General features: G+C 36.5%; 1 protein-coding gene and 1 pseudogene across 1 annotated transcript; both read left to right on the forward strand.

The window, feature by feature from the left end:
* The first annotated feature begins 1,008 nt into the window (after window positions 1-1,008).
* Window positions 1,009-23,982, forward strand: LOC123632041 (POTE ankyrin domain family member A-like). Its single transcript, XM_045542175.1, has 8 exons — window positions 1,009-1,147; window positions 3,891-3,984; window positions 6,409-6,482; window positions 9,311-9,474; window positions 18,214-18,247; window positions 18,529-18,670; window positions 21,076-21,446; window positions 23,941-23,982. The coding sequence occupies exons 1-8, from the start codon at window positions 1,058-1,060 to the stop codon at window positions 23,980-23,982; spliced, it is 1,011 nt and encodes a 336-aa protein (XP_045398131.1). The 5' UTR covers window positions 1,009-1,057.
* On the forward strand, window positions 12,092-12,175 carry LOC123633617 (annotated as a pseudogene).
* Window positions 23,983-25,977: the final 1,995 nt, after the last annotated feature.

Here is a 25,977-nt window from a genome sequence, read left to right on the forward strand (position 1 = left end):
CTCTACAGTTTAAAATTTTAAGATTAGTTTTAAAAATAATCTTGCAGCATCTTAAATTGGCATTTTAGAATTAAATTTTTTTATTCAACAGTGCATATTACCATAATATTCAAGAAATAAATACTTTCACATATTAATACTATTGTATCTCATATCATTCAAATATTAAAAGGTATAACTGAAAAATTGAATCATATTTTTTCCTCCTCTTGTATTCATTTTCAAAATTTCAGAGTTCTGTGTAGGTTTTCATTACTAACTTCTACCCAGTTTCGTATATCTAAGTACATTTTACAAATAGTCATCCTTTTTCTCACACTGCCCTGTCTAAAAACCCTTTAGGTCCTTTTCCAACACTTTGTCTGTCTTTCATAATATGGCCATATACCTTGGAGCATTTCCTGTGCTTCCCAGGTAGAACTCACTGCTCTCTCCTTTGTACTCTTACTGTCAGCAGTGAATTATTCTTTTCTGTCTTTCTTTCATTTATCTGATTTCATATATCTCATACATTTCATGCATCTCAACCTCCTCTTGAATCTTATCAGTGTCTCCCAGGATAGTGCCTATGATTTGACAGACGCAGTAAATGTTTATTGTCTTACTGACTGAGTGAGTGAGTGAGTGAATAATAAGTGCAATGTTTTCTGAAGTTGGGATTTTTTTTTTTAATAGGATGAAACAACGAAGCCAGTATCCGGACAAAAGGAAAATGGTATTGGTATTATTGAAAATGCTCCAAGAGAGCAAAAAAATATTGTCAATTTCATATGTGTGCACACAAATAACAGAAGTGGTGAGTTAGTGAATACCCTTGACAATGTTTGATCTTTAAATGCCATCATGAAAAAAACACTGAAAGTATGTAGACCCAAGTATATTATTCATTTCTTTTAAATATTTTTCTTGTGCTGTCTTTCTTTATACCATCTAATTTTTCTTCCTAAAACTGGTTCAACCTTGAAATTATTTTTGCTATTAATTTTATTTTATTGAAATAAAAATGAATGGTGATAGACTTGTATATGAATTTAAAATTTACATTAAAAATGTTCTCATGAATGTATCTGTGAATAACGTTTTAGACAAGATGTCTGCATTGGGACCTGGACAAAATGAAGATGCAGGATCACCTCGGGATTTGGAGGTACCGCCTATTGTTATTATTTTAAAATATAAGTATCAAATGATATTAAAACCTAAAAGGAGATGTTTTGACTTTACATTCTCACCTCTGCATATGCCCATAAGAAATTATTTTCTTATATTTTCAGCTCATAATTAAAAAGGTGATTATTATTACATAGTACAACTCTGCTCATTTGTGGGATTCATTTAAGAAACTACTATAGTATAGTGCAAAAAAATAAGGCTTAGAACAGGAATCAGTTTGGGTTCCGATGTTGTTTATCTACAATCTAAAGAATTATTCCAGGTCAACCTGTGGTCAAATGAATCATTAGATGTGTGAAAGTCCTAATGATATTCAGAGAGAAACCATCTGGACTATTGCATTTTCCAACTTGGAACATAAAAAGATAATATCCATAACTTGAAGGTGTTAGTGTAATTGGGTTGTCAGGTATAGATCTGCAAGCAACATTTCAGGAGAAGGAGAAAGGTATGGGAACAGTAAATATGTAGGACTGTAGTAACAGTTTGGTTTAGTGCTGTTTTAGTAAGTAGAATTCCTTTTTAAAAATAGAACACATTGGATATTTTTGTGGCACCCATGTTTGTATTAGTGTAAGTATAAAATAATGACACCGTACATTAAGGTGACAACTGTGGAAAGAGATGGGAAGGGTCTGATGATAGAAGAGCTGCTGCACGGTGGCACCAGCACTGAGTGGAAGACATGTTAGTGTCCTGGTACTGTCACTTACTAGCCATGGAATCTTGAAAGTAATGATTTATTCTATTCAGATATCAGGGACCTTCTTTGAAAACATGGTACTGACATCTATTCCTTAAGAATGTGTAATGAACCAATATGGTAAAAAATGTGAAAACATTTTGTAAACTGGAGAGTGTTTATACCAATGGAGGACCAAATGATTACACTGATATTCAGTGACTTAATAAAGCTTGCAAGTACTTTTTGCAAAACAAAAGGCAGTAGTGCTAAGAAAAGAATGGAAGTTATAACAGGCATATGGATTCCTAATTTGGGTTATGTTAAGTTTGAGCAGAGTATTACTAAAGATGTCCTATAGGAATATAGTGATTTGATGCTTGAGACCTTCCTGAGGGGATTTTAAATGTTTCACCATTGATTAAATGTCTGTTATTGAGTGCCAACTACATACTGAGCAGTAAGACATTGAAAATACAAGATGAGGGACTATGCTATAGGAGTAGGAACAGAAAAATAAGTAAACAACAAAGACTTATAGATCACTATAAGTTCTGCATATAAATGAAACAAACGGTTTGTTTAGAAAATATTGAGGTAATTTGTAGTTAGGATGGAGATGGAAGTGGGAGTAGAATTCTGTAGTCAGAGAAGATCTTTCTGAGGGTGGTGACATTTTAGCTGCCCACTTTCACATGACTAGAGAAGGAGCCAGCCATGCAAAAGTCTAGGAGAACATTCTGGATGGAGAGCTCAGTGGATCACATCTCTTCATTTTACCCTTAACTTCTCGGAATGACCAGGAAGTGGGATAACTACCATCCTACTCATTTTTCTTGTTATTAAGTATAGGAAAAAATGTGGAAATCAGTGTCCGGCACATTTCAGATGCTTCATGAATAAATATTCTTATTCTTCCCTATTTATTAAGGCTTGCTATTCTTTTTTTTTTTTTTTTTTTTTTTGAGACAGAGTCTCACTCTGTTGCCCAGGCTAGAGTGAGTGCCGTGGCGTCAACCTAGCTCACAGCAACCTCAACTCCTGGGCTTAAGGGATCCTACTGCCTCAGCCTCCCGAGTAGCTGGGACTACAGGCATACGCCACCATGCCCGGCTAATTTTTTCTGTATATATTTTTAGTTGGCCTGATAATTTCTTTCTATTTTTAGTAGAGACGGGGTCTCACTCTTGCTGAGGCTGGTCTCGAGCTCCTGACCTCCTGCGATCCACCCGCCTTGGCCTCCCAGAGTGCTAGGATTACAGGCGTGAGCCACCACGCCCAGCCTTACTATTCTTTTTTGAAGTTTATTTTTCATTGTGAAAGATTTAGTTTGGGTATCTCTAATGTTTCCTTACTTTACTTTTTACATCTCTAACATTTGCTTGGTTTTATTGAAATATGACATAAAGAAATGTTTTTCTTACTACTTCATCAGTTTATTCAAACATTCATACTATTAGTAAAAATTTTATTAAAATATATTAGGTATCTGCAAGCCCTTGTTTCCAAAATAGCACAGCTTGTTAAATGAGCTATTCATCCTGAACTTGACATATGCTGATGTTTCTTAGCATGCTAAGTATCTTATTTTAACACTAAAAATTTCTATAGCTAAAATTATGTTAAATATTTAATTACCTAATTATTACAGTAAGTGTATTAAATATATTTTTAAATACTCTCTTATTTTTGGTGGGGATTGCAAAACACAGTTAGGTATTTTGAAGTTACTTCCTTGTTGAAATGTGCATACCCATTAATATTTTGTCTGTGAATATACTCCCTTTCTCATCCATTCTTGGTTTTCAGAGTCAATAGCTGTAAATAGATAAAAGGTAAGCTTGATCTAGATAACATATGTGAGGTTCCCTATTGAAATGTTTTTTGATTTTCAATACATGCTTCTCTTATTTTTAAATCTAATTGCTTTTAAAATAGGAAACTCAGATATTTTTAAGAATGTGATTATGAAATCTTGATGGAACTCATTGTTATTTTTTTAATTAAAACTCATTATTGATATTACTTTTTACAGAGTATCTCCCTGAATTTTCCACAGAATCATGGTGGTGATTTATGTGGGTCTGAAGTTAACAAACAAAAAAATACAGCCAATGGACAAGTAGAAGGTAAGAAGCATATTTTATTAAAAGAAAGTCATTTAAAAGACTGTTTATTTAAAAACATGTGCACTGATAATATTCTACAATCCAAAAAATATCATCCAGCATCAAGAAGCAGGCATATGTAATCAAGGGTGTTCAACTAAAATAATTCTTCAGAAAAAGGAAGAGCAGAGTGTTAGAAAGGTGGGACCAATAGAAAGTGAGCTTCCAATACCAGAGTGTGTCAGAGAAATATAGCAAACATTTCTCACTCTTCTTATCTCCCTCACTGTTGGGAAGGTATGAAGGATTGAGGCACGTGAACCTGTAGAACTACATTTTCTGTCCTACAGAGGAATGGAAGCATATATAGTCAGTGATGCATGTGTATAATTCAGTGTGGTATGAAACGGTGTTACTTCATAGGATAGAATTATACAGCTCAAAATAAAAGCATTGGAAAGAAGAAGAGAGTAGGGTCAGTTATGGAGAGATCAGGGAAGGTAGAGGCTGATAAACAGCACATTTGAAACATTATGACTTGTAATGCAGTTTCAGTTTGGGTGACATGATAGGGAGGAACTGGAGGCTAGATTCCAAAAGGGTCAGTTCAGGTAGAGGAAGGTGGAAGCACACTCAGTGTAGACCAGAGCGTCTCCAACTTTCATCAGTCAGCTGGGGACCTTGTTAAAAATGCACACTCTGAGTCAGCAGGTCTGGGATTCCATATTTCTAATAAGTTCTGACCTGATGCTGGTGCTGGTGGTCCTTGGGTATAGACTTCCTTTTAGAGAAATCTGGAAGAGGAGCCATTGGATAACAGTTTAGATATTACAGGATCGAGGAAAACATTATTTATTTATTTATTTATTTATTTATTTATTTATTTATTTATTTATTTATGTCTGAGCATGTTTGTAGCCAGAGGGGAAGGAGCCAAGTGATGAGGAAGGAGAAATTAGAGATGTAAGATACTACTGCTAGATAAAGAGGAAAGATGTGGTGGGAAAAATACATCAAAAAATGTAGAAGGGGTAGAATAAGGACCACAGATCTCGAGATGACTGTTGTGAAGGAAGAAGGATTGTGAGGGGGAAGGAGAGAAGAAAGAAAGAAGTTAGGAAGGTGATTTTGGAGTTGATGAGGAAACTTGGGAGGATTTCAGATGACTTCAGTATGTTCACACTCAAACAGAAGCTTAGATTATTGCTGCTCTAAAGGTTACTGGAAGCAGGAGGGAGTGAACAATAGTAACTTAATTTTCCTCCCCATAGCTGTCAGCCATCAAATATACATGTTGTATTAATATTAGTTAATCAAATGAGATTAATTTGAATACAGAAGCATCAGCTGCTTTTTTAACATAGCTGAATTTTTGGTAAGATAATTATTTCATAAAAGTCTTTTATTTTTTTTACAATTTTTTTTATAAATCTTTTTTTTTTTAAATTTCAGCTCTTCATGGGGGTACAAAAGCTCAGGTTATATACATTGTCCATGTCCCGCCCATCCCCCTGAGTCAGAGCCTCAGGCGTGTCCATTCTCCAGACAGTGCGCCTGGCATTCACCATGTAGTCATACCTCCATCCCCTCCCCCCCCATAAAAGTCTTTTAAAGACTACATGGTAACCAAACTAATTTTAGAAAGAAAGCAAATTATAAAGTTCATTCCTTAAATTCTAAAATTGTTATTTCAATATTGAAAACTTATTATGCATTTTTTCTTAGATGTGTTGTTGTGGCTTCTTGCATAAGTATATCAAGAAAGTTTAAGATGACTAATCCAGAGGATACAAGAAATGTAGGCATACAAGTAGCCCATATAACTAATATAAAAAATTAATATTTTCATTAACTAGCATTCTACCAATGAATCCAAGCTGATCAGAATACTTTTTCTGATGAGAGATGAATTATACTCTCAACTCAACTGCATTGCAACTGTGTACTTCCTAAATCATAGGATAAATTGAAGGACATGATAAATAATTATAGTATAATGGTACAGCTAATTCTGATGGCTTGTGTTAAGATATGCTGTAGCATTCTACCGTCAGCTTTGATGGCTATCCTCTCAGGGTCATGATTTTCTCCACTGATTAATGATCCCTTTTCCTCTCATTGATCAGCATGTTCACACAGATCTATGCCCACTTTTCTATTGAGTTGATAAAAATAGCTAATAGTTAATAGAATTTGTGAATGAATCTTTGAGATGTTGTATGCCGGGGACCAGGTGACATCTGGTGTCTCCCGAAGTGGTTTGTTGAAGGTTTTTTGTTTTTAATTAGAAGTATTTCTTCAAGAAATATTCTATCACAGATTTAACTTCCTTTAAACTCTCAATTTATACAATAAAAATGTTATTTTCTATCTATTTCTATAAAGACTGCCTCTTACCTCACTCTTCTAAGTAGTCCATTTTAACTCAATGTGTGGATTTGTTAGCAGAAGAAGACCTAGAAGTGACATCGGAGGATGAGCAAGAAAGGCACGAAGAAAGTAAAAATAATCAGCCACAGGTATGTAAAGACTGAAATCTAAGTTTCTGACTTAACATCATTTTTAAAATTTCAGCTTATTATGGGGGTACAAAAGTTTAGGTTATGTATATTGCCCATGCCCCAACATCATTTTTTTAATAATGCAACTGGACTAAGCTTTTAGAATAAATAGTTCATGATTTACTATTTTATAATTTTAAAGCATTTAAAATAGTTATAAAACTTAAAATATTCTTAGAATATCTAGTAACTTATAGCTAATATTTACCTTGGAATTGAGGCAAATGTATTTGAGAATTTTGTTTGCTCTTCCATTTTTATAACCTCCTTACATGATAAAGAGGGTGACATCAAATATTGAATTATAAGCAATAGAAATTATGAGCAATTTAACAGTGATGGCCAATGAGTTGGATTCATGTCAAAGGAGTAACCATTGCTAGTGGCTCAAAATTTTCAGTTTTATATTGTCAATCATTAATGCCGTGGTTAAAGATTTATTCTGTCTTATGGTCTCTGATTGACTTCATAGTCTATGTCCAGGGGGAGAATGGGGTCATAAAGTCATCTCTACTGTCTGTTAAGAGAATCATACCTCTAAGAAGGGGACCTCTGGTGTTAGGGCACAAAGAACTTTCTAATTTGTTTTAATGTGGGAAATCATGAAATATTATTACATTTTAAAAGTCACTGTCATTAGCGGATGTTAGACTGTTAGTGGCCTCAGGAAAAGAATTTCCAGATGGATCACATAATACAAGCAAGAAGCTTTTTGTTGAATGAAGCAACGGTGCACTCTCTCAAGAGTAAGAGTGGGGAGGCTTGAAAAGAGCATCCGCTTCAGGAGGAAGTGAATTTTGGTGTTTTCAAGTCTTACTAATTGAGGGGAGGAATATTCGTAACTAACAGACTGACTTGTACTAAGAATTTTGGTAGTAATTCCTAAAATTGGGTTCACTCACATTTTAATACTTTATATGGTTGTCTTTAAGCTGTCCTGGTGATTTTAGGGGTGGAGCAATTTTAAAACCACAATGTAAATGACATTACATTGGCCAAAGTTCATGTAAAATGACAGAGAGAATAATGACAAGCTAGCTGAAGCTGGTTCTTGCCTGTGGTGAACAGCCCCTCTAGTTAGCTCCTGCCTAAGGGTTATTTACTTTAACACCTGCACCCACTCTGCAAGCCCCCCCCATCTGATCTCAGCCCCATCTCTGAAACTTCTCCTCTAAGGAAGACTATATTAGAACTAGTCTTCAACAGATCGTCCATCTGGATTCATGACATTGTCATATTATGGCATACGATTTGAATTAAAATGTAAGAAATTGCTTTTCTTTCTAATGGGTGTGTTGATTTTGGCTCCTAGTAATTTAGTGTCACACTCCCCAGTTAGCAATCTTTAGAAAAAGGACTGAAGTGCTACTCTTTCTATTTTCTCTTCATCAATTACCTGATCCATTCTAATTTTCTAATTATAAAAAGCTCATATGTAAAATGGAGTTATCTAAAGATACAATTGTATGTAGAAATAGATTATGTCTGTTATCTAAATGATAGGAGTTCAGAGTAATGTTCTCATAATCACTATTCCTTAATCAACCTAGGTTTCTGTATCATCCCTCTTCCAAATGGCATATGGACCGGGAAGCTCATTTATCCATATACCACATAATCTTCTGAACAAGAATAAATGTAAAATAAGTTAATAAAAGTATGTAATAAAGTCTAGGGTTTTTTCACCCTTTGGTATCTTAAAGAGGAGTTGCATTTATTTGAACAATAAAATGAAAATGGAATGGGAAGGAAGCAGTGACTGAAAAGACATTAATATGTGTCTAACCTTGAGAATTGCAACGAATACGCCCAGCCAAACGCATCTGTTTAAAGTGCTTTTATGTATGCAAGGTTTATCTGTTTGACTCAAACTGTTGGAACTTATAATTCCATCGTGACCACTTTAAATATTGTTGACCAGAAATACACATACTTCCACATAGTTTTTAAAATCAGCAGTCTCAAATGTTTGTTGAATCAAACCTTTACATTATATTGCTAATAAGGTATAAGATTTAACATGTATGAATTCTATCATAGAAGTAGAAAAATCCTCAGCCAAAAATTTAGTATTTCACCCCAAAGTGGAAAGTGTGAGTTCTGTACATTGAGTTACTTATACTGTACATCCTCCAGCTATAAAATTTTATGGTTACTGAATGTGAAATTTGGGAAGCATCTCATTTTTCAGAACTCCACGCTAGCAACTCAGCAGTTGCACTCTGCTACTTGTGTTGTGGCAAACTTGGTTCATATATATTAGTGAGTACCTTCATTTTTTGATATCTCTGTATCCAAATGAAAAAAGAATGATAAAAGGCAGTGAGCAAAAGATTAACTTACTACAGAAAAGGGAAAGCTTCCTTTCTGTTCCTGAAGCCTTACAGTGTTGTATCCTCTAAATCTGGCTATTGAATGTAAAATGCAGGTGGTAGGACATGTTTTATGTCTTTGTCTTTTTCTTTCTGTTTCTGGGGGTGGAAATTCCTATTAGCCAGAGAAGAGTGGAGGTGAATAACAGAAAAATTAAAAAAAAGGGCCCTTGTAGAAATTTTAGAAAATTCTGTTTTTTTTCAGTCAAACACAAATGAACTACACTTTATAAAAATTTCAATAATACTATAATTATAACTATGTGTAATAATACAATTAAAGTAACCACAAAATATTTAATGATTAAAAATATGACAGTTAAGGTGAGTCAAGGGATAAAATCAATGAAAAGAGAAAAAATTATTTTTGTTGATAAAGTAATAATTATTCTTACTATCAAACTTTCATTAAAGGTCAATGAAAGAGAGAAGCACAAAAGCAATAAAATGGCAGTATCAGAAAACCTATATGATGGTGCTGCTGATGACAGTGACGATGATGCATTACTTCCAGAAAGAAAGAGTAGGAAAACTGAAAGTGGGCAGTTTCCTAGGATGGAGAAAGAAGTGTGTGATAGGTAAGCCTGTAGCAATATTTAACAGTAGATAATTGTATTGTACAATACAGTTAATTCTAATTAGACCAATATTCATCATTAACAAATTCTATGCATTTCTTGGGTATGTTCAGCCTTACTTGGTGATCAGAGAAATGCACGTTAACAATGAGATAACATATTTTTCAATCATACTGGCATTTTGTTAGAAAAAGATAAGCAGTGTTGGCAAATATGAGGAGAATGCATTCTCATACACTGTTGGTAAATGAAATTGGTAACTTCTTTCTGAAGTGCAATTTGGTAGCAAGTATCAACATTTCAGATATGTCACTCCTTTAACCTAACAGAAGCTTCAGATCTGGGACTAGATCCTACAGGAAAACATGACTTGTGTAAACACACATAAACACAAGTTAAGTATGTTTATTCTATGTTATACATAACATACACGAAACCAATATATACATAGATAGCATTTTCTTTTTTTTTTTTTTTTGAGACAGAGTGTCAGTGTGTTGCCTGGGCTAGAGTGCTGTGGCGTTAGCCTAGCTCACAGCAACCTCAAACTCCTGGGCTCAAGCAATCCTCCTGCCTCAGCCTCCCGAGTAGCTGGGACTACAGGCGTGCACCACCATGCCTGGCTAACTTTTATATATATATTTTTAGCTGTCCATATAATTTTCTTTCTATTTTTAGTAGAGAGGCAGTCTCGCTCTTGCTCAGGCTGGTATCTATCTCCTGAGCTCAACCAATCCTCCTGCCTCGGCCTCCCAGAGTGCTAGGATTACAGGCATGAGCCACCATGCCTGGCAGATAGCATATGTTAAGGATACATGATATGTGTGTGTTAAGAATATTTATACAAGTGCGTTAAGTATATACATGTATATGTATGTTAAAGATAGTTACTGTAACATCATCATATCAAAAACTTAGAGAAAGTCTAAATACCGTTCAATAAGGAAATAGTTACATTGTCATATCCATATCATAATGTCATATGCAACCATTGAAACAATGAGGTTGGATCTATAGTGTACTGATTATTTCACAGTTGACAGATATTTAAAACGTTTAGTTTCATGACATATCTTAAGCAAATTGTGTTAGAATTCTTGTAATATCTGCTGAGGTTCAAAAGGAAGCCACGTGCTACACTGCAGCTCTACCTTGTTCGCAAGAAAACTGCTAGTTATTCAGTTGTTGGCTTTTTGTTCTCAATGTGTGAATGCTGACCTATTGGACCATCACATTAATCCAGATATTGCCAAAGGATTGCATATCTATATTCTGTATAAACATTTCCATATTTTGGGTAAAACTTACTAAAATACATCAAAGGATCTTTAATCTACTAACCAGGTATTGGCCAACTCTTTCTGTAGAAAGCCAGATAGTAAATGATTTAGGCTTTGTGAACCACAGGGTCTCTGTTGTTGTAGTCCACAAACTGTCATAGACAGTAAGTGAATTGACATTGTAGTGTCCCAGTTAAACTTTACTTACAGACAGTAGGCTTGACTTGGCCCCAAGGCCCCTAATTTGCCGACCCTTGTGCCAAAACCAAGGTGCTCCTAAAGCAGTGAATTTTGTTTTTAAAGATACCCTAACTGCATGCCATTAACCTTTTTTTAAAAAAAGATAACATGTGTCAGTATGCATCCCACCATATTTTCAACAGTGACTTCACATTACGTAACTTACAAAAATTCAGTTTAAAAATGAGATTATTTTCTGCATTTTCTCCTTTTATTCCTGTCGTTGAATCAATATTTTAGCATGGATGATTGCTTTGTATATTTGATGAGTGTAAAATATCTTGTAGTTGGATCATTTTTCTAAAGGCAAAAATACTGCTCTTGAACATTTTGGTCTTTCTGTGGTCTTTTTTTATAAGTATGAGCAAAATGATAATCAGCTTATATAATTGAGTAATGTTCAAGGTGTCTTGTATTTCTATAATTATTGCAAATCCATTACTTAATACCTTGGTCTGGCATTTTTAAAATGCCATATGTATATAATTTTGAAACCTATAAAGTGTGAAAATATACTATATAATTATTGTATAGTGATTGAAATATATAGCTAAACAAGAAGAACATTAGAGCATCCATGATCAGGCCACTTAGGTATGATGGCCTTGAAAAAACTGTCTCTGCTCATGGACTTGAATTTCTTTTCCATTCATTCTTGAACTCATTCCAGCAATTTTCACCCACACCACTACTGCAAAGTTGGTTTTCTCAAAGTTCCCACTGATTTTCACTTTAATAAATCTCGATATAATTTCTTAGACCTCATTTTACAGAACCTATCAGCAATCTTTTCCCCAGTGAAAAGCTCTCTCCTCCGTAATCATTTTGTCCCTTGACTTTCAGGATATCACTCCTGGTTTTTCCTCCTTCCTCTCTAGTTCATCCATCTTAGTCTGTTTTGTGTGCTTGCCCTCACACCCCACCTTCTGCACATTGAAGTGTCACAGGGCTCAGTCCTCAATCTTCTTTCTCATGACTTTTATTACCTTGTGTGTGCTAATGGTTTCCTTAATTCCAGACCTATATCCCAAACTGCCTACTTGACCCCTCTCTTTGGGTAGCTGTTAGGTATCACAAAATTACCAGGTTGAAAATTGAGCTTTGTGCAGTGGCAGTATCATAGCCAAGGAGGTTTATCTGAGGCGCGATTATTGCTAATTGAAAACTTTTCCCAAATTTGAGCTACTGATGTTCTTCCTCATACCTCCCCCTCATGGAGTCTTTCCTACTTGAGTTAATGGCAACGCTTCCAGTTACTCTGACAAAGACCTTGGGGTAATCCTTGACACCCCCCCCTCTCTCTCGTCTTTGACATCTAATATCTAATCTCTCAGCACACCTTGTCAGGTCTTCCTTCAAAATATGTGCAGAAGCCATTCACCACTTGCCTGTCTAAGCCACCACCATCTGCTGTCTAGATGAGTGTAACACACTGCTAAATGGTCTTTTTTTCCTAATCCTCTTTCCATCAATGCTTAACCCATTGCTCCTATTAAAACAAGTCAGATGATGTCATTCCTCTGCTCAGAATGTCCCCATTGCCTCCCTTTTCAGCCAGAGTATATGTCACCATTCCTCCTAATACCTAAAATGCTGTGCATGATCTGACCTTTAGTACCTCTGACTTAATTTTTCATTTTTCTATCCCTTTAGCTCTGCTACTGCCTCACTGAACTTCTTGCTGTTCTTAAATTGTCCAGGCACACCTCTGTACTTGGCGGTTCTCTCTATTTTAAATGGTTTCTCTCAGATAGCTTCTTGGCCACTTTTTGTCTATTCCTTCAGTTCTTTCCTTAACAACCATTTTCTCAGCAAGGCCTTTTCTAGACATGCTAACACTTCCACCATCCCTCTTCTCCCACACATAAGCATTTCATTAACCTGCTTTACCTTTTCTCCTCTAATATGCGATGTAGTTTGCCCATCTATTCTGTTTGTTGTCATTGTGTGTTTCCTTCACTCTCATGATAGGACATTTGTGTGTTCACTGCCATATGCCCTGTGCCTAGAAAACAGCCTAGCATGTAACGTAGTAAGGAGCTACTCCATAGAATTGTATTAACAGTGTATGGAGTTTACCCTGTGGGTATTGTTTTAATCATCAGACTAATTCTCATTTAAAATCACAAGAATGGAAAGACATGCACCACGTGTACTTGCCATCAAATTGGTACTAACTGTTCAACACTAAGGTGCTCACATGGTAGTAATACTCATTGGGTCCTGGTCATGTGGAGGGTTGGGGGGATGAACCCACAACTGATGGAAGCAGAGCGGACTATATGGGGGAAGGGCAGGCTTGTAGCCCTGGCTTGGGTGAGACAAATGCATTACATGTAACAAAAATGTTTGTACCTCCATGCTATCCTGAATTAAAAAAAATAAAGCTAGAAATATTTTAGGGATCATTTAGTAGAGTAGGATTTTCATTTTTGTGAGCAACACTAGATTCCGCTGTAAGATTTGTAAAAGCCAAAATCCCTTCATTAAAAATATGAACATAAGCACATATACAAATATTTTGCATAAATGCTATTTTATTTCATTATGAACTTATTTTTTCGAGTAGAATATTAAAAAAATTGTGAATAAAAAAGTGTGACATGGCTTCACTGTGACAATTTTACTTGGCAATTATGCATTTTTTGGATTCTTTTGTATATTTCTAATAAGCTATATTCTGTCTATTAATTTGTTTCCATTTAGGAAGAAGGGCCAATAATGTGTTTACTCAGTATTTATTCTTTTACTGTAATTATGATCGTTTTAAATATAGTAAGACAGATCAAAGGAATTGCAAACTGCATTTGTGTTTTATTTTTTATTTAATTATTGTTTTTTTGAGACAGAGTCTCGCTCTGTTGCCCAGGCTAGAGTGAGTGCTGTGGCATCAGCTTAGCTCCCAGCAACCTCAGACTCCTGGGCTTAAGCAATCCTCCTGCCTCAGCCTCCCGAGTAGCTGGGACTACAGGCATGTGCCACCATGCCCGGCTAATTTTTTCTATATATATTTTTAGTTGGCCAGATAATTTCTTTCTATTTTTAGTAGAGATGGGGTCTCGCTCTTGCTGAGGCTGGTCTCGAGCTCCTGACCTCGAGCAGTCCACCTGCCTCGGCCTCCCAGAGTGCTAGGATTACAGTCGTGAGCCACTGTGCCCTGCCTCCATTTGTGTTTTATTAAGAAAAGTGAAATAGAAGAGAGGTAAATTTAATGTACTTAAAAAAATTCTTTCCAAAGGATGATGAGCCTTCAATATCTGAAAGAAGAAGATAAAGTTGGAATTTAATGCTTTCTCTAGTAAGAGAGCTATGCTGGTGAGGCACAGTTTCTTCTGACAGTGCAGCTGCTGATCTTATACGGGGTTTTGGGAGAAGTGGCATTTGAGGACTGGCAGCCTTTCAGAGGAATACATAGGCTGACATGATCTGTACTGGCACGGTTATTTGAGTGACGCAGTGGTTGAGTGCTGGGCACTCCCAGGCATGTTTATTGGAATGAGTTTGTGTCTGACGGGCTGTCTTTCAGAAGCAAGTGGCTGATACTGATTGGTGAACGAGGCCAGTGGTCACTGATGGATTGACTAGATTTAAAACTACTTGGGGGTGCCTACTTGTTACCATGGCTACAGATCACTCATTTTCTAAGTACGAGGACCAGATATTTTCTGTTTAAAAGTTGCCTTCTATGAACTATTTTCAAAATGAAAACTATTTGTTATTCTGGAATTGTAGACTTATTTTTGCAGTTTGAGTCGAGGGCAATTGTTTAGTAATTGCTCTCAGGAAGATATTTTCCCCTACCACTTTGTTTTTGCCTGCTTAGTCTTAACCAGAGAAGTTATCTACATGATTTGTTTTATAGCTGTTTTATCTTTGTTTTTGATATTTTTAGAGGCTCATGCTCAACTCCTAACATAATCTCTTGTGGGAAATTTCAGTTTCTTTGTAAATGTATATAGGTATATGATAGTGATTTTCTTACACATGTGTTTATTGCACAAAAAAGGTAAATACACTTTTCTGTTGGTGAATCCAACTATTTACATTACAATTAGCTAGGCTAAAAGTATACAAAAATCAATAAATTATTTTATTTTCAAACAAAATTATAGTTCATTACAATATTACCATTTTCAAACACTATAGAATGAAGTATAAGTATTCTAAAAGTAAAGATTTCCCCCAAGATATTTCCCGATTCCTTACATTCATGTTATATGTACTTCATGCTATTTTATAGCTTTTGAAATGAAACATTATCATATTTAAACAGAAAACCAAAAATATAGCACAAATCTAATTATGGCCCCTGTGCCTAAGAATCATTGCTTGTAGGCAGTGAGCTCCAGACTTTCAGTGTAGCATTCAAGGTTAGCGTAGCATTCCCCTCTCATCATTTTCTTCTATGTCTTTTATACTTTTCCTTTCAAGTTCCTAAGAAACACCTAGACACACTGTCCCTAATCTCTGTGCTCACATTCTTTCTTAAGCAGGTTGGCGTTCTCCTACTTTTTGCCTGGTAAGCTCCTTTTACATTTTATCTGTTCCGTGAAGCCTTCATTGTGCTCAGATAGAACTTTGCTGAAAGATCCACTCTTATGTATCACATTGTATCATAATTGCAATTCATTTGTTTTTTGAAGCAGGGAATATACATTTCCTTGCATGTTGTTGGTATTTTATAACTGTTTTTTGAATTAATAAATGCATTGAAATGGAGAAGACTCTTAATTTTCTAAAAATTGTCTCTATATTGTCAATATAACTATTAGAAAACATTATCTCTTTTATGTGTTTTTTTAAAGTATTGGTCCTGCATTGCAGTATAAGGGAAGTAAAGAAAAATGAAAATGAAAAATGGACCTCAAACGAATCTGTGATGAGCAATGTATGAGAAAGCCAGTTTACTAACTGGTGGTGTGAATGACAGAGCTTGAAGTGAAATAGAATGAAGGAAGATAAAATCTATAAGTCCTTTATGTCCTTGTGAAAGAATGTCAGCAGTGATTACTTTCACTGGAAATAGAATAGTGTAGTCTGCCAAAGCTAGAGAATACTCAACTGTATCAATGCTGTGGAATGATTGATTAAGATGAAGACAAGTGAACTTGGACAAGGAGCAGTTTCAATAAATGTTCGCCATGGAACCCTGACTGTAGTGGAGAGCATAGGCAACTCTCGAGTGAAATGTTCCTGGGAAAGGCAATGAATGGAGAAATGGGAGGTAACTGAAGAAGAATGTGGGATTCAAGGGAGTTTTCTTTCTTTATTTTAAACTGGAAGCTTTTAGAGAGTATATCTGTATGCTGTTGGGAATGATCCAGTAGAGAAGGACATGTATGTGAAATTTAATTTTGTTTACATGTCTAAGCACTACAAAGCTTGATACATTATGTTTTGAGCATTTGTAGTAAACGAATTGTCCTTAGAAGTTCTATTCATGTATGATTTTATAGTAGGATGTTATTTCTTCAGAATTGGTTCAGAAATGAAATAGTCTAATATAATTAAAGATGCCAATGATGACCTAAAAGTTAAACTATAATACATAGATTTTAAAAAGTGTAGTTATAAACCTACACTTAAGCCATACTTGTTACAGTTTAAACATTCATTTTTAACTGTATATATTACAGTACCTTTGCCAGTAGCATAACGAATACCTATGATTTGGTAAGGTGCTCTAAATTATCAGGTATATGTGTCAACTTTATAATTATTTAGATTCTGGGGGGAAGGGGAGGTTTTTCTTCAAGTGCAATAAAAAAACAAACTCTTACTATCTACTACAGGTTATTAGTTCTGGATTATAAAGTTCTAAAGTATAAAAAACAGTTTCCTTGTACCAACAGTGTCATTGATATGTATTATGTGCTGAATAGGTATTTGTTGAATGCATGAATGAACAGTTGAATAGATGAATGAATGCCTGTTGATGACTTTATGTAGAAAAAATAAATTTTTAGTTTATTAAAAGTAGGTTTCCAAATTTGCCTGGGTATAAAACCTTTTGAGAAAACATTTACAAGATTCAGAAATCATTACATATGATTTTAGCCAGAAATGGAATGATAATATGGTTTTCTCTGCTATCCTCTAACCTTTTAAAAAATATTTATTTATTTAATTAATTTCAGGATATTATGAGGGTACAAACATTTTGCTTACAAGTGTTACTTTCACAGCATATGGTGAAACCCATGCTTTGGAGCCAGAAACCTTGGGTTTGAATGCTGGGTCTGCTATGGACAAGATTTTTTTGTGTGTGTGTGGAGACAGAGTCTCACTCTGTTGCCTGGGCTGGAGTGCCATGGTGTCATCCTAGCTCACAAAAACCTCAAACTCTTGGGCTCAAGCTATCCTCCTGCCTCAGTCTCCCAAGTAGCTGGGACTACAGGCACGTGCCACCATGCCTGGCTAATTTTCTCTCTATATATTTTTATTTGTCCAGATAATTTCTATTTTTTAGTAGAGATGGGGTCTCACTCCTGCTCAGGCTGGTCTTGAACTCCTGACCTCGAGCGATCCACCTGCCTCCACCTCCCAGAGTGCTAGGATTGCAGGCGTGGAGCCACCACACTCGGCCTATGGACAAGCTTTGTGAGCTTGAGCAAGTTCTGTGGCCTTTCTGTCCTAGCTTCTTCCTTTATGAAATACCTAAAGTGTTATGTACCTCACAGGATTATGGTGAGGACAAAAATGAGTTTCCAGCATGCACAGTGCTTAAAATAATGCAAAGTATCTGTATAGTAAGTCCTGAATAAGCTAGCTAATAACATGGTTAAAAAGGGATTTCCCTCATATAAGGACATAAGTATTATTTCCCAAATAGGTTTGGGTGCCAGTAAAAGCTTGTTTTTAGTGAAAAGGAGAATAACAACAATAAATATACCCTGGTATGTTTCTTTCTATTAAATAATGCAGATAACATGTTTTTCCTTTTGCTTTGAATGTCAGAAAGCTTGATCTAAATTTAATTCTTTGTTATGATATTATTAATATATTTTCTTTATCTTTTAAAATTACTTTCTATCATTTAAACTTCCTTGTAAAAATTATTATATTTTATATTACCCTTAATCTTTTCAATAGGAGAAATAAATTTACATATGAATTTTATTACATAAAAATTAGACATTTTATGTATAAAAAATTTTAGCTATTCTTTATGTTTTACATATTTATTATTTGTCTGAAAGAAATTGTTTTATTTTTCCAGGCCTGCAAAGCAAACATCTAAGGAGAAGAACAAGGTATTTACAAATAAATTATCAAAAGTATTATGCTTAGAATATAGACTATACAACATAAAATAAGAAAATAGAGAATATTTTATTGTAAAGACATTTACTTTGAAAAAGTGATTAAGACGCAGAAGCCATTGATAAAGGTATCCTTTGAACAAAAATCAGTTTGTTTTAGAAGAACCTGTGATTTTACTTACATAAAAGTTGGAAAACCAGCACTTTTGTACATTTTGTTTATGCTATGAGTATTTTGGAGACATATTGAAGTAGTGTTATTTATTTTGCAGGTCAAAGAACAAATACATTCTATGGGTAACCATAATGACATAACTTGGTCATCTGAAATGGCCCCAGAGGATTATGACTTGCCTTCCTCTTATTATCAGCATTTTATGTTGCCTGTTGAACAGCTTGGAATGGACTGTAAAGGTAGAACCATTGTATAAATCTAAGGCCTTCTTCCGTATCCTTTAGTAACGTATATACCCATTGCTTAGCACTGCACCATATAGCACTGATGTATTTTAGTCACGTTCATCCCAGAAATATACTTTATGTTAATGTAGAGTTAGAACTAAGGTATATTGTACACTCTGAGCCGAAGAGTTATTATAATTCTAGTGTGCTTTTCTCAGTATGAATGGCCCTCATGGTCTTTTTGTTGACTCTCTTTTCCACTATACCTATACTCAAGGGCAGGTTACCATTAACTTCCCCCTGGAATACTGGAATAAACTTTAAACTGTTTCCCCTTCTACCCTAGCTGCCCCAACTGTGGTCTACTCTTCAACCATAATTATATATTTTGAAAAATAATATCTGATCATGGTCCTCTCTTGCTTAAAACACAGCTATCATTTCTCATTGCTATAACGTTAAAAATCTCAATTCTCCAACATTATCCTCCGTTATTTTCTACCCTTCTTTCTGTCTGTGTCCCAGCCACTGTCTTAGTTGCTTGTCGCTATAATCAATAGCTTTCATGAGGTATAATTAATATACGATAAACACATGTATAAAATATACAATTTGACAATTTTTGACATATATGGAGACAAGTGAAACCATCACCACTGTCAAGGTAGTTAACATTCATCACACGCAAATGTCTTCTCATACCACTTTATATTCTTTTATTAAGACACTACTCAATTGTTTCCCAAAGTATTTCCACAATTTTCCATTCCCATCAGCAGTATCTGACAGTTCCAGTTGCTCGGTATTGTCACAAACATCATGTATTGCCATTTTTCAAAATTTTTAATTTTTAGGCATTCTGATGCATGTGTACTGTGCATATCATAATGGTTTCAATATGCGTTATCCTAATAACTAATAATGTTGAGCATCTTCTCATGTGCTTATTGGCCATCTGTATAACTTCTTTGTGAACTTTTTTTTCGTTTCTATTGCCACTTAAAAAATTAGTTTTTGGATATTTTTACTTTATTAACAATGTCTTTTTTTTTTTGCAAGAACTTTGTCCCAGTTTGTGGCTTGACTTCTCATTCTGTTAATAGTATCTTTTAAACAGAAAAAGTTTATAGTTTTGATGAAGTCCAATTTATCTATTTGTTCAATTATAGATTTTCTTTTTATGTCATGTCTAAAACGTTTTTGCCCAGCAAAAGATCACAAAGACTTTCTCCTGTGCTTCATTCTAGAAGTATTATGCTTTTAGGACTTATATTAATATTTGGATCTATTTTCCATTTTGAGTTCATATTTGGTATCTTTCCATTTATGTAAGTTGTATTTAATTATGTCAGTGATATTTTATAGTTTTTAGTATACAGGTTTTCCTTATTTTACCAGTTTTATCTGTATTTCATTGTTTGATAAAGTTGTAAATATTTTTAAAATTTTAATTTGCTTATTTATTGCTAGTGTGATTTTTTTTGCAGCCTGGCTCAGGGGAATGGCCACTCTTCCTGGCTCTGTGTGAACACCAGGCATGGTTTCCTCTATTTCTTTTAACTGTTTTTCCCCCCTTGGTCTTAGGTAGTTTCCTAGCACACATGCACTGTTCATTACTCTGCTAAATACCCAATGGGGGATCTCTGCAGATCTCCCAGTTTCTTTCCCTGTGCTGCTCTCTCCTCTCCAGTGTTTTGTCCCGTGATCTCTGTCTGCCTTGGTTTTACCAGACTGTCAGTTTCATCAACTCAACTCAGGGAGTATGGGAGACTGTACCTGAGGTTTTTCCTCCCTTACTCATGGCCTGGACCGTGGGTCAAGGCAGAGAGCTGGGGCATTCATAAGGCTTACTTCACTTGTTTCCTTTCTTTCAAGGATCCTGGTCTCCATTGCCTGAAGGTCCACTGTCTTGAAAATCCTTGTTTAATGTACCTTACCTGTTTGGTTTTGGTTCTTTCAGGTAATAAGGACAGCCAGCACTTGTTACTCTAAGTTGGCTGGAACAAGATTGCAGCGGAGCTTCACCACAGTCCATAGAATGTTTTCCTTCTCTCATTTTGATCGCTTCTTTTCCATCCTTCCTTTCTCAGTGTAGCCACTTCTTCCTCAGAGAAAGCTTCCCTGGGCCCAGTGTAGATCAGTTTTTCTTATGTGATCATAGAACTCAGTTTTCTTACAGTATCTGTCTGAGTTTATAATTGTCACTTAGTTTGTCTTTGTTCTTCACCACACTGGAAGCATTTAAATAAGAACAGATGTCTGTTTTATCTGCAGAGCTGAGCATAATGTCTTCCACTTTGTAGGCACTCAATATATGTTTGTTCAGTGTATGAATGGGTGAATGTTAAGCATACAGTGCTTCATATGCAAAAAGTACTCATATAGTTTATGTCTATCTTGTTTTCTCCCTAATACAGATACAGATTCTGCTAGCGTCTTGAGAATGCAAGATGTGGTTCTTTCAAGTGCTAGAGAAATAGAACTTAAAAATGTTCTGTGTGAAAGACTTACAGGAAAAAGTAAAAAGATGGCAAACATGGTTAGAGTACTACAAGAGGAAAATGAAAACATGTTGCTTGGCCAGCAACTGGAAGGTGCTGAAACCAAAGCTAACAATAAGGACAAGGCAGTCATTAATGTGCAAGACCAATTGTATGATAAAGTGAAAAATCTTCAAGCTCAGAGTGGAAACCAAAGTCTTCCAGTAGAAGAAAGATTAAATGTCTTAATCGATGAATTCAATCAAGTAAAAGAAAGACTGTATCAACATTCAAAATGGAAAGCAGAAGTAAGTACCAAGAAAGATACATACTTTTCAAACTTCTAGAAAGAAAATTTAAAGCAATGTATTTGGTTATGGCCAAACCTTGAATCTAGTTGAATGTAAAAATATCTAGGTGATAAATGTATTTGCAATACCAGCCTGGAAATGCACCTTGTTTCCAGCTAATAAAAGTTAGAGCTGAGACATGCTTTACTTTGAATAAAGACATTGTGTCACCTATGAGATTTTTATGGGTTAATTTACAATTTTTCAGTAGATATAAACTAATATTAATAATGGAGACTTATAGTGCTGAAAATACCATTTTAATATCTTTATGTTGCTACATTTTAAGACCATGAAGAAGGAGATAAATGGAAATGTTCCTATCTGAAATGAGGATTTTGAAGTTAAGATTCCATTATGTGGACTATTTTGACAGTTGAGTCCAGGTTTTAGAGATGAACTGCTCCCCCTTATCTCTGCACCTTCCCCTTCCTGGGAAAGCATTGTGTACTTTTTGTCTGCATAGATTTGCCTGTTCTGAACATTTCATTAAAATAGTCATACAATATATTACTTTAGGATGGGCTTCCTTCACTTCGCATAATGTTTCAGGGATCATCTGTGCTGTAGCATGTGTCAACACTTCATTTCTTTTTATTGTTGATTAATATTCTACTGTATGGCTATACCACTTACCCATTCATTAGCTGGTGGACCTTTAGGTTGCTTCCACTCTTTGGCTATTATGAATAATGTGAAAATGAATGAATATTAATTTCCAAGTTACTGTGTGGACACATGTTGTTACTTGCCTGCCATTGGAGTTTATCCTCACAGTTAATTGGGCTGATTGCAACATCTCTCCACCATATTCACGCTGTCCTTTTGGCTTTTCAGTTTCTGTTCATCTGGCTTCATTTATTCAGACTTGGCACACCATTTTCCTCTTCTTCGTGAAGCTTTCTCCCTGACCTTACACTTCAGCACTGGTCTAGCCTATGCAGAAAAACATAGCCCTAAATATTCCATGGTTTTTATTTCCTCTCACACTCTTCTGGCTGCTCCCTAAATTACACTTGGGCTTGGGGAGGTTCAAGGTGCTCTCCCATGGCCTGGATTATGTGATTCCCCACTGGGAACGTGGACCACAGGAAGAAACTTGGTCACCTTCTCCTGCATCCTGGATTCACTACCAGTTTTCAGCTGGCCCCGGGCCTATGGGCTGCTTACGTTACCTGTGCTTCCCAGAATTTTTAATTTCCTTTCACTTTTCCATTGAACTCCTGTGTTCCCTCTTGCATAATATATTCAAAGTGTGATTGTCTACACACGATTTTGGTTCTTCTATGAGGATAAGTGGTGTTAGAAATGCTTCTAGTCAGCCACCTGCAAAAACGTAACAGTGCTGATTGTCTTATTACTGAGTAATGCTTCGTTGCATGGATATTCCAAACATTTTATTGATCTTTTCATCAGTTGATGGACCTTTGCATTATTTCCACTTTTTAGCTATTATTAATAATGCTGCCGTGAACTTTCATATACAGTTTTTATGTATGCATATCTTTCCATTTCACTTAGGTATGTACTTAGGAGTCAAATTGCTGGGTCATAAGAAAACTCTATTTGTAACCTTTTGCGGAGCTGCCAATGTATTTTCCAAAGTGGCTGTGCCATTTTACATTCCCGTAAACATTGTACGAGGGCTCTAACTTCCCTACGTCCTTGCCAATATTAATTTTCCATCTGTTTTATTGAAAAAAGATTCCATCCCAGTGATGTGAAATAATACCTCATTGTGGTTTTGATTAGTATTTCCCTGATGAGGAATGATGCTGAGCATTTTTTGATGTGCTTATTAGCCAGCCATGTATCTTCTCTGGGGAAATGTCTATTCACATCCTTTGCCTACTTTTAAACTGGGTTTTCTTTTTTATTTATGAATTGTAAGAGATCTTTATATATCCTGTATCCTCCCTCTCGGTGGTTTGCCTTTCCACTTTCTTAATGATGGTATGTTTTCAAGCACAGAAGTTTTCAATTTTGATGAAGTTGAGTTAATCTGTTTTTTCTTTTGGTGTTATGGCTAAGAAGTCACTGTGAAATGTAGTCACACCGAATTATGCTTCTGTTTACTTCTAAAGGTTTTGTAGTTTTAGCTCTTACCTTTAGCTGTTATATTTGGAGATAAATTTTAGATTTGGTCTTTGTAGGGAGTCCAACTTTATTCTAAGGCATGTGGATATGCAGTTTTCCCAGCATCAGTTGTTGAAGAGTTCACTTTTCCCATTTAATTGGTTTGTAACCCTTTTTGATGATCAATTGATTGTAAATGTGAGGGTTTATTTTTGGGTTAATAATTCAAATCAGTGATCTATGTCTATCCTTATGCCAACACCAAATCAAATTTTACAAGAGCTCTTTTCTTAATCATGTTGCGTATTTCCAGTTGTCTTACAGTAAGAAGTCAATGTAGTGGAAAGTCTTTAACTTCATTTTTTGCTTTTTAAAGGAGCGTGTGGCCAGCCTATACCTTGCTGACTCTGTGACATGATGGAAAGTCAGGCTTACAAGGGCAGAGTCTGTTCTTTTTTTTGACTTTTCATTCAAACTTTAGTCTGTGGCCTAGAGACTCCCTCTTGACTCCCATTTCCATAAAATCTGGATCACAGGCTCCACTGACTGAGTCTGCTATTCACTGCATTATGTTTTATTAAGTCATTATAATTTATAGAATCATTTATACTTTTTTGCTGTCTATGAAAGAGAAGGTTAGATCTGAGCTTCAGCTTTCCTCGTTGCAAACTGAGATAATCCATCACCTTTCAGTTCACAGTAGATGTTCCTCTGACCTGGTACCTGGTTCTTCTCTATAGCACTAAGAACTGATTTTTAGGACACACACCGCAGTGGCATAGGTATGTGTTAGTGGTGGCAGGGCACTGATCTTTGGGCCTCCTTGTGGTGTACAGCAAACCAGTGATGGCAGTAGTGGGCTCCTGGGTGGCAACTGTATCACCAATTTTACGATAGCAGTGCTTGGCCAGTCCCTGGGCCCCTGGGTGGTACATTTGGGTGGACACTTATGGCAGTGTCATGGGCAGCTGTCAGCAGTGTCCAGCTTGACAGAGTTGTCCCTAGGCTCCTGAATTGTGTGCTGGACAGTAGGATTGTCCTCGGGCTCCTGGACAGTGTCCGTGGGCACTGAAAGCAGCATGTAGGGTGGCCAATCCTCAGGCCCCGAGGCTGTGGGTGCCACAGCAGTGGTGACACATGGCATAGGCCCACCCTCAAGCCCAGAATGTGTGCTAGCCTAGGAGGGATGAACTGATCCTCAGGGCCCTGGAAGGTGTTTGTGGGTGCAGCTGGAGGAGCAGCAAAGGCAGTTTAGTTGCCCTTGTGTTCAGGCTCTCATATGACACATGCAGGTGCTGGCCACAGCAGGTTAGGCAGGCTGGTTCTCAGGCTCCTTGATGGTATATATGAACTAGCCAGTCCTCGGGTCCCCTGAAGGTGTGCACAAGTGCACCATGGCCCTGCCTCTGGAGGAGGCAGAGTCGCTTTCATAGTCAGTGGCCTCAGTCAAGTGGCCCCCTAGCTCTGGTGCACATGCACCCTTTGTCCTTGGGCAGCTTCCCTCCTGGGCCAGACCCCCTAATTCTCAGGGTTTTAGGGTGGTGTGTGATGTAAAGTTTGGAGCCCATCTGCACTGCTGGGTTCAGCAGGTACACGATGTTGTAACCCTCTACGGGAACATAGTGGGATGTCAGTGGGGTGCCAGGGAGGACATGTGGCGGCTGTTGAGCCCCAGGGCAGGATGTAGCCCAGTGAGGATTTGGCTCTTAACATGGCATTGTACTGCACCCTCTCAGAGGGTACATGGGACTCGGTGTGAATTGCCTCTCAGGAGCTCCCTATGCTCAGTTCAGGGCCTGTGAGGGCTGAGGGGTCCCCTGTGGCTTGGATTGCAGGTGTCCTCGGGGGAATGTGGATCACTGGGGTTCATTCCCTTCCCTTTTCCCCACAATAGGAAGTCTGGCCTGGCTCTGAGCTGATCCCAGCTGGAGTGGCTTCTTCCCTTTCTTTTGCTTCCATGGTTCCATGGGTTCCTATTACTTCCCTGCTGAATTCCAGAGCTCTCTCTTAGAGGCTTTGTTCAAGGTGTGGTCATCTAATTGTCTTGGTTCTTCTCTGTGGAGGATACAAGTTCTGGTTGCCTCCCTCAGCTCTGTTGATGATGTCTCTGTCTATGGCATGAATATGAAAGAATGAATGGAAAAATGTTTTAAAACCAGCACAAGCTACCCTCTGGTTACATTTTTTGTTTATATTCCTCCTACTTCAAAAATACATCAATTCCAGCTCAATAACCAGCCACAAGTGTCCTTTAATATGGCATCAGGCTCAGGCTTAGAGTGCAGGACCTACCACCATTCCAGATGGGTGTACTCAATGTATAACATTTTTGCACCATTTTAAAGTCATGAAATTGTGATCTGTACCATCGTAAGTCAGGGATCATCTATGTTTGGTAAATTGACATGTGGAG

Source organism: Lemur catta, chromosome 2 (genome assembly GCF_020740605.2).
Source record: "Lemur catta isolate mLemCat1 chromosome 2, mLemCat1.pri, whole genome shotgun sequence".
In the NCBI taxonomy this organism is placed as follows: Eukaryota; Metazoa; Chordata; class Mammalia; order Primates; family Lemuridae; genus Lemur; species Lemur catta.

Bases quoted from the DNA above. Each gene is read 5' to 3' on its own strand.
- LOC123632041 (XM_045542175.1), top strand. From the start codon at position 1,058: ATGAATGTATCTGTGAATAACGTTTTAGACAAGATGTCTGCATTGGGA. The intron at 1,148-3,890 runs GTACCGCCTATT...TACTTTTTACAG, and splicing joins GATCACCTCGGGATTTGGAG to AGTATCTCCCTGAATTTTCC. The intron at 21,447-23,940 runs GTAAGTACCAAG...TGCTTTTTAAAG, and splicing joins ATTCAAAATGGAAAGCAGAA to GAGCGTGTGGCCAGCCTATA.